This window comes from Nycticebus coucang, chromosome 21 (assembly GCF_027406575.1).
Source record: "Nycticebus coucang isolate mNycCou1 chromosome 21, mNycCou1.pri, whole genome shotgun sequence".
Classification (NCBI taxonomy): Eukaryota; Metazoa; Chordata; class Mammalia; order Primates; family Lorisidae; genus Nycticebus; species Nycticebus coucang.
The window spans coordinates 57723607-57735666 of record NC_069800.1 but is presented as its reverse complement, the minus strand read 5'-3'; the positions used below and the strand labels follow the sequence as shown (position 1 = coordinate 57735666).

The 12060-nt window shown below is 45.8% G+C and overlaps 1 protein-coding gene and 1 long non-coding RNA gene across 4 annotated transcripts in view; one reads left to right on the top strand and one right to left on the bottom strand.

Annotated features, from left to right (window-relative positions):
• LOC128573807 (uncharacterized) overlaps window positions 1-9476 on the bottom strand; it is a 263701-nt gene extending 254225 nt beyond the window's left edge. Inside the window, exon 1 of the long non-coding RNA XR_008376552.1 lies at window positions 8912-9476. This is a non-coding gene — a long non-coding RNA (uncharacterized LOC128573807). The remainder of the gene's footprint in view (window positions 1-8911) is intronic.
• The window catches only part of ZFP64 (ZFP64 zinc finger protein), a 92388-nt gene continuing 87899 nt past the window's right edge, over window positions 7572-12060 (top strand). Inside the window, exon 1 of one of the 3 annotated variants that reach the window (XM_053574232.1) lies at window positions 7572-8968. In XM_053574232.1, the coding sequence (XP_053430207.1) occupies window positions 8923-8968 (46 nt within the window). In that variant the 5' untranslated portion in view covers window positions 7572-8922. The remainder of the gene's footprint in view (window positions 8969-12060) is intronic. The other 2 variants (XM_053574231.1, XM_053574229.1) reach the window with 2 other exon arrangements.

The following is a 12060-nucleotide window of genomic DNA, read 5'->3' as shown; positions in this document are numbered from 1 at the left end:
AAAGTATAAGCCTAACAAACTTCAATCCAGCTGAGTCAGTCAGGGTCCATCCAGAAAAACAGAAGCAGCTCTGCGGATTTCTGTAAATGGTTTTTTGTTTGTTTGTTTTGTAGAGACAGAGTTTCACTTTGTTGCCCACAGTAGAGTGCCGTGGTGTCACACAACTCACAGCAACCTCCAACTCCTGGGCTTAGGCAATTCTTTGCCTCAGCCTCCCGAGTAGCTGGGACTACAGGTGCCTGCCATGATATCTGGCTATTTTATTGTTGCAGTTTTGGCCGGAGCTGGGTTTGAACCTGCCACCCTTGGTATATGGGGCCGGCGCCCTACCCACTGAGCCACAGGCGCCGCCCAGATTTCTGTAAATGTTAATAGAGGGAATGTGATATACAAGAGATTAAAGACCCAAGGAGCCAAAAGGGAATAGTTAGGCAACCCAGAAATTAATAAGAGCTGGAAGCCACTACCTTATGGCCCCATGAAGGGGGCAGGGAGAGAGACCAAGGGAGGAGATGATAGTTTTACAGACTAGGGTCCAGGGTCACCCAGAACAAGCGGAGGCCAAAGGAGGCCCAAGCTGTGGATCTGGGGCCATAAAAGAAACACATCCACTGCCACCAAGATAGAAAGGGTGAGGGAAAAGTACTCTGACTTCTCCTTTCTACCCATTAGCCAAACCCAACAGGAAGCTAAAAGCCCTAGAAGCCTGGGAAATAGAGACACGTGTCAGCAACTCTGAAGGCAGAGCTGAGCAGGGAAGCAAGGCGTGGGTCACAGGGCAAGAGAGTCAGCACTGGTCCTCAAGCCCTGGCTGAATTATCAGTGGAAGTCTTAGGCCACAATTTTCTGTAGTACTTTTTTTTTTTGCAGTTTTTGGCCGGGGCTGGGTTTGAACCTGCCACCTCCGGCCTATGGGGTCAGCGCCCTACTCCTTTGAGCCACAGGCGCCGCCTCTGTAGTACTTTTTGAGTGGAAAGGTGGATGACATGGTGCTCTTGAGAATGCAAACCCCTGGTTTAGCCATTGTTGCTAACCTTCTTTAGAAACCTAAGAAAGGTTTAAAACTACCAGTTACCATAAGCATACTGTATTCTGTGATCATGAGATTTTCCCCTAGGTGTTTACTAAAAAAAGGAAAGATGCTTTCCTGTCATAGTCAAAGGTTTGCTTTAGTAGTTATTTGCCAAAGCCACCTTGATGCTATTCACTGGGCCATCCATCCACTCACCTAGCCGCCCCCCTTCTCTATACCAGGCATTGTTCTAGGCGCTGGTATGCAAAGAAGAAAGTGAACCAAATTTCCTGCACTGAGGAGAATTTACACTTTAGTGGACTAAGAAGGATTACTATAGGAAAGTAAATTAGAAAAAAAAGAAAGAAAGTAAATTAGGTAATAAAATATTCACTGTGGAAAAAATTTTAGCCACTTGAAATTACAAATTAAAGATGGCTCTGACTTACAGTAGTTCAACTATTTTTTGACTTTATGATGGCCTGAAAGTCACATGCATGCGGTGGAAAGTGTACTTTCAATTTTCGACTTTGTATTTATTTATTTTTTGAGACAGAATCTCAAGGTGTCGCCCTCAGTAGAGTGCTGTGGCATCACAGCTTACAGCAACCTCCAACTCCTGGGCTCAAGCGATTCTCTGGCCTCTGCCTCCAAAGTAGCTGGGACTATAGGAGTCTGCTACAATGCCTGGCTATTTTTTGGTTGTAGTTGTTATTGTTGTTTGGCAGGCCGGGGCTGGATTCGAACCCGCCAGCTCAGGTGTATGTGGCTGGCGCTTTAGCTGCTTGAGCCACAGGCACCGAGCCTCAATGTTCCACTTTGATGTGCTTTTCCCTGGCTGGTAATGTGCAGTCCCATGCTTGCTCAGGATGGCTGGGGTGGCAGCAAGCCCTTACACGATTTCTTTTTTTTTATTTTAATAACATGATTTCTTATAAAATAGTTTTTGTGTTCATGATTTTGTGTTCTGATGGTAGGCTAATATAAATGTTCCAAGCATGTTTAAGATAGGCTGGCTTAAGCTATTGTTTGGTGGGTTAGGTGTATTAAATGCATTTTTGACTTTCAATACTGTCAACATATGATGAGGTGATGTCCCAATAAACTCATGATTATGTCACCCCGTCCTAAGAAGCATCTAAATTTTGTTAAGAGAAGGATATCTTTGCTCATAGAACTTACAGCGATTATTCTTATGATCAACATCAATAAGGAAAAAAACCTGTGTATTCTCTTAATATTTTAAGAAAGTATCCAGAAGTCTCCTGCCAGAAGTTATTAAAACAAGGAAATAATTCTAATAGGTGGATTTAAAATACTACAAGAATCTCTGTTCTTCTACAATGTGTGTTTTTTACAGATTCTTGGCTGACATACTTCTTTATTGGCCTCTGACTGGAGGAAATTTACTTACATTTTGTGAGACTCAGTTTCCTCATCTGTAATACGGGGATAAATTTCTGCCGGCACTGTTGTTCTGAGGATTAAATGACATAGTACAGGGAATGCCAGTAATTCTTTAGTAAAGACCTTTAGTTAAAGCTCGGCGCCTGCAGCTCAGTGGTTAGGGCACCAGCCACATACACGGAGGCTGGTGGGTTCAAACCCAGCCCAGGCCTGCTAAACAACAATGACAACTACAACAAAAAATAGCCGGGCATTGTGGTGGGCACGTGTAGTCCCAGCTACTTGGAGGCTGAGGCAAGAGAATCGCCTAAGCCCAAGAGTTAGAGGTTGCTGTGAGCTGTGACGCCATAGCACCCTACCTAGGGCGACATAGTGAGACTCTGTCTCTGAGGAGGGGACCTTTAGTTAACACGAATATTTAAACCATGGGGAGGAAGAAATTCTTTTTTTCTATTAGAAACACACTGGAAATGTTGTATAAATTCAAATACATGCCTCACAAGGACAACGAACAATGGGGAACTGATACTCAGTTTTTTATTAACAAAAGTGACAGGGAGGAGCGATCAATGAATTAATTGGAAAGGTTGGATTTCGTCCAAAGGGGCAGCTTCTCAGCCCCAGCCAAGTGTTATCATTTGAAAATTCAGGCCTAGATTTGCCAAATCTTCCCTTAAAAAAACAAAACAAACAAACAAATAATTATAATTATTTGTAATAATTATACATTTAATCCTCAATTTTAATGAGAAACCCATCAACATTTAAGTACTGGTGATAGACTCAAATTTATTTTAGTTTCTAGATTTAGAATATGGAGTAGGATTCCTAGGATGTTTGCACCCTGCAGGACGTTTACCATTTCTGTATCTTAACTGTTAAATGAGAAGTGATCAAAAACGTAAGAACAAAAGGAATCACAAGCTTTCTAGTCAAATAAAGGCTGTTAACTTGTCAAGAAGTATGATTGTTACCAAGTAATAGATCTGGAAAGAGTCCATATTGAAAAAATAATCCGAAAAACACAAAGGAAGAAAACGTCTTTCCAAATGGTGCTGAAACAAGTCATCCTGGCAGCTCTGCTCAGGCTGGCACAGAGAGATGTGTTCACATGGGCTGATAAAAAGATAGTTACTGCTGAGTGGCGCCTGTGGCTCAGTGAGTAGGGCGCTGGCCCCCAGGGTGGGGGATTCAAACCGAGCTCCAGCCAAGCTGCAACAACAACTAAAAAAATAGCTGGGCATTGTGGCAGGCGCCTGTAGTCCCAGCTGCTTGGGAAGCTGAGGCAAGAGAATCTCCTAAGCCCAAGAGCTGAAGGTTGCTGTGAGCTGCGACACCACAGCACTCTACCAAGGGCGACAAAGTGAGACTCTGTCTCAAAAAAAAAAAAAACAATAGTTACTGCTGTGTATGACTTGTGATATCTACAAAGCCATTAACGAACACAGCAAATAAATGACAGTGGAACTCCATAATGAAACATTTTTTCCCCTCTCCCTTTTTTTTTTCTTTAGATGGAGTTTCACTTTTCACTCTGGGTAGAGTATCACGGCATCCTCGTAGCTCACAGCAACCTCAAACTCTTGGGCTCAAGCAATTCTCTTGCCTCAGCCTTCTGAGTAGCCGGCACTACAGGCATGTGCCACCAGGCTGGGCTAGTTTTTTTTATTTTTAGTAGAGATGGGGTCTAGCTCTTGCTCAGGCTGGTCTTGAACACCTGAGCTCAAGGGAACCCCACGCCCTCCTCTTGCCTCGGCCTCCCAGAGTGCTGGGATGACAGGGGTGAGCCACCACGCTCTGGCCCCCTATGATGAAACATTAAAACTAATGGTGGGAAACAGAGGTGTGCAAACACCAAGTACAGCAGGATGACCCAGGGAGCTTGTCAAATGTACAGTTATCTAAGCCTCTCCCCAGTCCTGCTGACGGACAGTCTCCACAGATGATTTGGGGTCATCTAGCTATTTAACAACTTTCCAGGTGATTCTAATCAACCCTTAGCAAACTCTTCAAAATCAACAGCCACTTGTGTAACAGTATTATAGCACTGTGTTAAATTAAGATTCAGTTCAGCTACACATGAAAGAAGACTTTTCCCCCAAATAATGGTAGTTGAAACAAGACAAAAGTGCTCTTTTTTTTTTTTTCTGCTGGGTGCCTGTAGTTCAATGGTTAGAGCGCCGGCCTGTGCACTGGGGGTGGTGGGTTTGAACCAGCTAAGGTCTGCTAAACACGAAAAAAAAAAAAAGCTTTTTTCATGTAAATGAAGTCCAGAACTAGTCAATCCAGTTGGCAGCTCCACAAAGAAGTTAGGTACATAGGATACTTCCAGCTCACCACTCTGTCTTACTAGACTATAGCTAGTTCTCTCAGTCCAAAAATAGCACCTAGAGCTCCAGCCATCACACCATCATCCCAAGCAAGGAAGAAAGAGATAAAGAAGAAGGGGTAAATGGCATATGTCAACTGTTATTAGTAAGAGATTTCCCAGATATGTAACACCACAACAGTCATTTGCATGGTCAGAATTTACTCCTATAGCCATGCTAGCTACAAAGGAAGCTGAGAAAAGTCTTTTTTTCAGGAGGCCATGTGCTCAGCTATAAATCAGGAGTTACATTACTAAGAAAATTGAGAGAATAGATATTGAGTATAATAAAAACAATCTCTATCTGAAGTCTGATATTAATATTGTGAATACATATTGATTTGAACCAGAATTACTATTTTAAGTAAAAAATAGACAAATATCAGCAATTCATATGGTTCATTCTATTACATTTCTATAGAAAAAAAGACTAGCAAGATAAACAATATATAAAGATGTAAATACTTGTTACATGTATCTGGATTTGTGGGCTCTCCGGTAGCTGTGCATATTTGGGGTCTTTTTAAAAAATAATCATCATAATATGTACCAAAAAATGAAGGTTAAAAACAACATGCAAGTCATAATCATATTTTAATAAAACATTTTAGTGTAACTTGTGTGCATCTATGTATACATACATACACACGTACAACCAAGTGACATTAGATATATTCATAAATCAAAATATTATTTCTGGGTAGTGGATTATGAATAGGTTTCATTTTCTTCCTTATACATGTATTTTTCTGTATATTTTTTCAAATTTCTAACCAACAGCTTGTTATACTCTTGAGATGAGAAAAAACAAGTATAGAAAGAAAAAATAAGAAATTAGAAAAGAATATTATAAGACCAGAAAAATATGTTAGCAGTGGTCTAGATGTGTAATAGAGAAGGTCTGGCTGGACATGTAGCAAAGAGTTAAAATGGGCCTCGTAGGACCATGCATGAAATCATTCCATAACCCAAAAAAATCACTCCTACAGCCATGCTACCTACAAAGGAAGCTGAGAAAGTGTGCAGGCCCTGTTCTAAGCCCTGGGGATACAGAGAAAAACAAAAAATAGGCTAGCTCTATGTCTTCCTGGAGCTTACAATCTGGTGGGGAGACAGATAACAGAGCTTAAGTAGGAAATTATAACAGCTAGGATTTGTCACCCAGGTTGCGCTTTACACATATGGATTCTTTTCTTCTACAAAACAACTTAATGAAGTACTTACTACTGTTATCTCTAATTTGCAGAAATCTGGAACAAAGAGCAGTTGAATCTCTTACTCCAGGTCACCCAACTCATTCCAATTTAGCTCGGATGTGTATGAGAATTACTAACACCTGCGGCACTTGTGAACTCTGTGCAGATTACCAAGTCTTGTCCCAGGAAATTCAGGTGCAGTGGGTATAGTTTGATACCCAAGAAATTTTTCTTTGGCAAGCCCTCCCAAGAGAAGAAGGGGCTTCTTCTCTTTAGGCAAATAGGAAGAATATCGCTCTCCACAAAAGGAATTTGTGGCAACAGAAGTTAGAATGGTGGTTACCTCTGTAGTGGTGTGAGGGCATAAGTAGGGTGGACCATGAAGAGACATGAGGGAGCTGGTCAGGGACTGGAAATACTTAGTCTTGATGTGGGTGGGCAGCTGCCCAGGTGTGCACATATGTAAACATTCATCAAGCAATGAACAATAACCATTGCCCTACACTGCAGTGCCCTTCTGGATCATTACCTAAATTGGTATAATGAAGGTGAAATGATAGCATCCTGGAGGAGTCAGTGCTCTGGATGAGAGATAGAAAAATGTTTTTCTGGAAAGGTGACATTGCATTTGACCCTGGATGACCTAAAAGAGCCAGTCCTGCAAAGACCAAGGAAAAGCAATCTAGGCTGAGGGAAGAGCAGGTGCAAAATCCCTGGGTCAGCAAGAGCTAGGCTTGTTTGAGTAATTGCAAGGAGGCACTTCGACCACTCCTGCAGCTACTGTCATGGCCCTATTTTATGGTCTTTGGAGAGCTGATCACCATTTGATTATTTCATGTTGTCTCCCTCGCTCACCTCTAGCCAAGTACTGCTAGAGCCTACACCCTATCTGTTTCTACCTGGGAGGACAGCACAGGATCTGGCATACTTCAAATACTTATGAGGTCTGACAGTTAAGTTCCTGAATGGGCCTAAAAAAAGCTATGCATGGATGCCAACATCTAATCCCCCTTTCTAGGCTGGGTGCGGTGGCTCACACCTGTAATTCCAGTACTCTGGGGGGCCAAAGTGGGTGGATCAGTTGAGCTCAGCATTTGGAGACCAGTCAGAACCACAGCCAGACCTCATCTTTAAAAAATAGTCCAGCCTTGTGGTGGGCATGTGTAGTCCCAGCCTAGGGAGGCTGAGACAAGAGGAACGCTTGAGCCCAAGAGTCTGAGGTTGCTATGAGCTGTGATGCCACAGCACTCCACCAAGGGTGACAAAGTGAGACTCTGTCTTAAAAAAAAAAAAAAAGGCACTTTTCCCTCCAATGAGTTCACGAACTTAATTGTCATACTTCGAACGACGATTCTGATGGCCTTTCCAGAAAAAGAGCTCCAAAATTGCTTTGAAGGGTAGACGGGGCACTGGCATCAGTGCATAGCCTCCCAAAGGGAGTACTTCAGCAATGAGGTTTGTGGCACTTGTTCCAGGATGAGTTCGTGAACTTAATTGTTCAACCAACCTCGTATGAATAACTATTTGCAGAAGGAATGAACTAACCCTTAAAGGAAGCAGCAGGGGAAGTTCCTTTTGTTAAGCAAGTTGTATTTACTGAGAACCTACTACACTTTAGGTACTAGGTCAACTCAAGAAGATTGTTTTTAAATCCCCACATTCATGGGTATTTACTGAAAGTCAAGGGGAGGAGGAAACAGGTTATTTAGAAGCATTTGATCTTTGTCTACGCAAACAAATAAACACATACATAGAGATACTGGAGATCCACAGTTTGTCCTCTGGAATGTGTTTTAAGAAAGGCAGAGCAGACAGGAGCGATTCAGGGAGCGGCTGGGTGGGGAGTAGGGGGAGTTGCGATGTTAGAATGGGCTGGCCGAGAACTGCCTAAGAATGCGAATTAGAATGAAGACCAGCAGGGGTCAGGGAAGGTGGCAGGTGGATACTCGCTTAACTTAAGGGCAAAGTCTGGGAGGCTGGCTAGGGCTGGAACTTGGGAGACGAGCAGAGAGACAATGGAGAGGAGGCGAGGGAGAGTCAGGCGAGCGGGTACAGAGCAGAGAGGGCAGTGTCGTCCGCGCGCAGACACCGACAAACCTCAGGAGTATCATCTGGGAACTTAGAAATGCCCATTCTCAGGCCGGTCTCAGAACCACGCAGTCAGACGTGCTGGGGTGGGCCCGGCACGTGAATTCTAACAAGCCCTCCAGGACACAGTGATGTGCGGTGAAGATGGCAGCCCCCTGGAGTAGGGGACCCTCAGCGACACGACGCCAGTAGTTACTCTGATCGTTCACCTCATCACGGTCCTCCTTATTTCGCTTGCTGGACAGGGGGCCCGCCCAGCGCTCTGCTGATTTGCCTAGTGCTGACGCCCAGCCGGGTTTTCTCCGGAGCCCGCCGCGCCCCGCGCACCCACCCCAAACATCAGCAGGACGTGGGTCTCTCCGCAAAGCGCCCGGGCATCCCGGGAGCGCCGCCGCAGCACTGCTGCGCTGGGGACCAGGCTCGCGGGGCGGCAGGTGCAGAGGCACCCCAAGTCGGGGAGGCCAATCCTGGCCTCCGAGAACATAGGGGTGCGGGGGGCCGCCGGTCACCGCCGCCCAGGGGACTCATCACTCGCCGCCCGCAGTCGCGCCAGCCGGGACGCCCGTGGCCATCCGGATCCCTGAGAGCCGCGCAGCCGGGGCCTCGGGATTCGCCGGCCGCTTCCCCGGGGAGCCGCTGCTGCAAAGCCAGGTTGGGGCGGCCGGGCCTGGCCAGCGCCCTCTAGGCAGCGGAAGTGGAGCTAGCTTTACATCCGTCCTCCCCGCCTCGCAGAGTTGGAAGAAGGCAGGCTGGGGGGGTGTGGAAAAATAAAAGGAAAAGTCCTTGCACCATGTAGATCAGCGCCCCCTACCCTGGCACCCCGGCTGGGCGGGGACCTACCAGTCTACGCCATGAACTCGAGCAGCGAGGGCGAGAGCTTCCCGGGCTCGGTGCAAAGTAAGTGCTTTTCCGGGAGCAGCGCGCGCTCCGGGGCCCTGTGCGCGCTCCGGGGCCCGGGCCCAAGCACGTCTGCGACGCAGCCAGCAGGCCCGGGGCCCCGAAATCGGGGTGACGGCCCGGAGCCGCGTCTCGGGGACAGCGGCGGGCGCGCGGTGAAGGGGACGCCGGACTGGGCTCGGGGTAGGGGTGCACCCGAACCGGCGCCAGACTGGGGGCGCTCTCCAACCTGGAGAGACCCCTGGACAGGGAGCGATGGGGGAGGGCTTGCTGTGCAGACAATCGCCACCCCCTAAGGGCATTCCCGCCCAGCCAGGCGGAGTTTGGGGTGGGCTGCCGGGAGAGAGGAATGTGGGGTAACAGGGGCAACGCTGATGGGAAAACTTCTGCCTCGGTGGCTCAAAATTGGAGCCCGGGAATTGGAGGAGCTCACGAGGTCTTTCCGGCTTATGCAAAGCCTTTTCCACATTAAGGGCGGGGATCTGAATGGGAAATGGGGCCGTGGACGCCCTCTTTGAGTTTGGGGTCCAATTTTTATTTTCCTGAAGAGGACATCAAGGTTTTTCAAGCCCCTGGTTTCGCCTGGTGCATTGTTTCCCAAAGTGTGGTCCAGGGACTAAATGCAAACCTGCCACCTGGGAGCGCGAGTGTGTATTTTTAAAAAGCTCTTTGCGCCCCACCCATCAGATCTCGGAGGTGGGGCTTGGGAGCTGCTGTCCTTACTAACTGCCTGGGCGGTTCTGAAGCACAGAGTTTGAGAAACCCTGGCAGGGGGTTTTGCAGACGCCTGGCACATAGTAAGGGCTCATCTCATCAGCTGCTACTGGTGACAATTTTGGAGATATTGGCTCCCAAACTTCACAGGGCATTCCTCGAACTGCCGGTACTTGTGAAAAGCACAGAGTTTCCTAAACACCAGTCTCCTCATCCCAACCTCAGCATGACTCTGTACCTTTAGGTGGGACTCAGACATGCCCTGTCTAAATGGGGCCCCTTGGTAATAACTCCACCAAGTAACATGCTGAGGGGTCGGGGGTGAAAGGGTGACTATGCTGGCCTTCTACCAGCACCATCTCATTTAATCCTCACATCAACCCCATGAAGTAGAAACCTCTCTTCTCCCCATTTTACAGATGACAAAACCCAAATTCAAGATCACTGTTGGTAAGTGATGGTGTCAGGATTCTAAGGAAGGTCTAGGTCATTAACGTGTGGACCTTCCACACGTCAATGACATTATTTGTTATTAAAACTCTTTCATCTTGGGGAGTTTTTGTTTGTTTTTTGAGACTCTGTCGCCCTAGGTAGAATGCTGTGATGTCATAGCTCACAGCTAGGTCCAAATGATCCTCCTGCCTCACCTTCCCAGCAGCTGGGACTACAGGTATCCGCCATAACGCCTACCTAGTTTTTCTGTTTTTAGTAGAGATGGGTCTCAGCTCTTACTCAGGCTGGTCTCCCACTCCTGAGCTCAAGCAATCCACCCGCCTTGGCCTCCCAGAGTGCTGGGATTACAGGCCTGAGCCCCTGCGCTCTGCCAAGACTTTCATTTTAGATTTCGGTCCTGTTTCATCATCAGGGAATCCTTGGCCATGCCAGTCTTCATCTCTTAGTTTCTTGTTTCCCTGTTAGTTAGCTGCCGGTGGCTGCAGTAAACAGAGCTTCCAAGAAGAACAAGTTTTATTCCTTCCATCCATTGGTTTCAAAGTATTTCTCTGCGCATCAGGAGGTTTGTAAAACATGGCCACGTGCAGCACGTGGTCTCTCTTCTTAGCAAATCAACCAAATTGTATAGTCACGTGGAGAATTCTTGTCTTACTTCGACCTGAGGAAAATTGGGCATAATGTAAATATCTTATAAATTTTCAGAAAATTGGCTTGGCACCGTATCCCTATGAGTAGGGCGCCAGCCATGTACACCAAGGCTGGCGGTTTTGAGCCCAGCCTGGGCCAGCTAAACAACGATGACAACTGCAACAAAAAATAGCTGGGCCTTGTGGCGTCGCCTGTAATCCCAGCTACTCTGGAGGCTGAGGCAAGAGAGTCACTTAAGCCCAAGTGTTTGAGGTTGCTGTGAGCTGTGACACCACTTTACTCTACTGAGGGCAACATAGTGAGACACTGTCTCAAAAATAATAATAATATTATTAAATAAATAAATAATAAAAAATAAAAATTTTTTTTCTGAAAATTGTAATGGACGGACACCAACCATATATGCACAAAGATATTATTTAACTTGGGGGAAATTGGAAATAATGTAAATACCTTACTGTTGCTGATGAGTGTATGACACGTGGATGCCGAGGAAGAATGTGTTGCCATTAAATTGTTATCTCTATAAAGAGATTTTTTTTTTTTTTTTTTTTGAGAGTGCCTTGGCCTCATAGCTCACATCCCTCTCCAACTCCTGGGCTCAAGTCATCCTCTTGCCTCAGCCTCCAGGGTACTGGGACTAAAGGCACCAGCCACAAGCCTGGCCAGTTTTTACAGATGGGGTCTCGCTCTTGCTCAGGCTGGTCTCAAACTCCTGAGCTCAGGTGATCCACCCATCTTGGCCTCCGCGAGTGCTAGGATTACAGGCGTGCGCCACTACCCCTGGCATTATAGAGAGATTTTAGTGATAAAGCACAAGGCTTTATATGTAGGGAAAAGATTAGTTTTACATACATTGTGATCTTATTTTTAAGTGTTGGAAAAAAGAATGGAAGAAAATATTCTGTACAATGTTCGTGGCAGGCATAAGTAAAAAGACTGATTTTACTCTTCTTATGTTTCTTCCAAATTTTTTGTTATAAACTTGAATTTTCTTATAAAGTAAAAAAGATTTTTTTAATAAAAATTTAGATAGTCGTATTAGAGACTTGTTAATTCTATTTCTTTAATAAATATTTATATACTACTTTCTAATGTAATTCTAGGTACTAGGTTAAGTGTTTTGGAAATATTAACCATTATTAACTCTTTTTTTTTCTTTCTTTTTTTTTTTTTTTGTGGTTTTTGGCCGGAGCTGGGTTTGAACCCGCCACGTCCAGCATATGGGACCAGCGCCCTACTCCTTGAGCCACAGGCGCCACCCTTTTTTTTCTTTT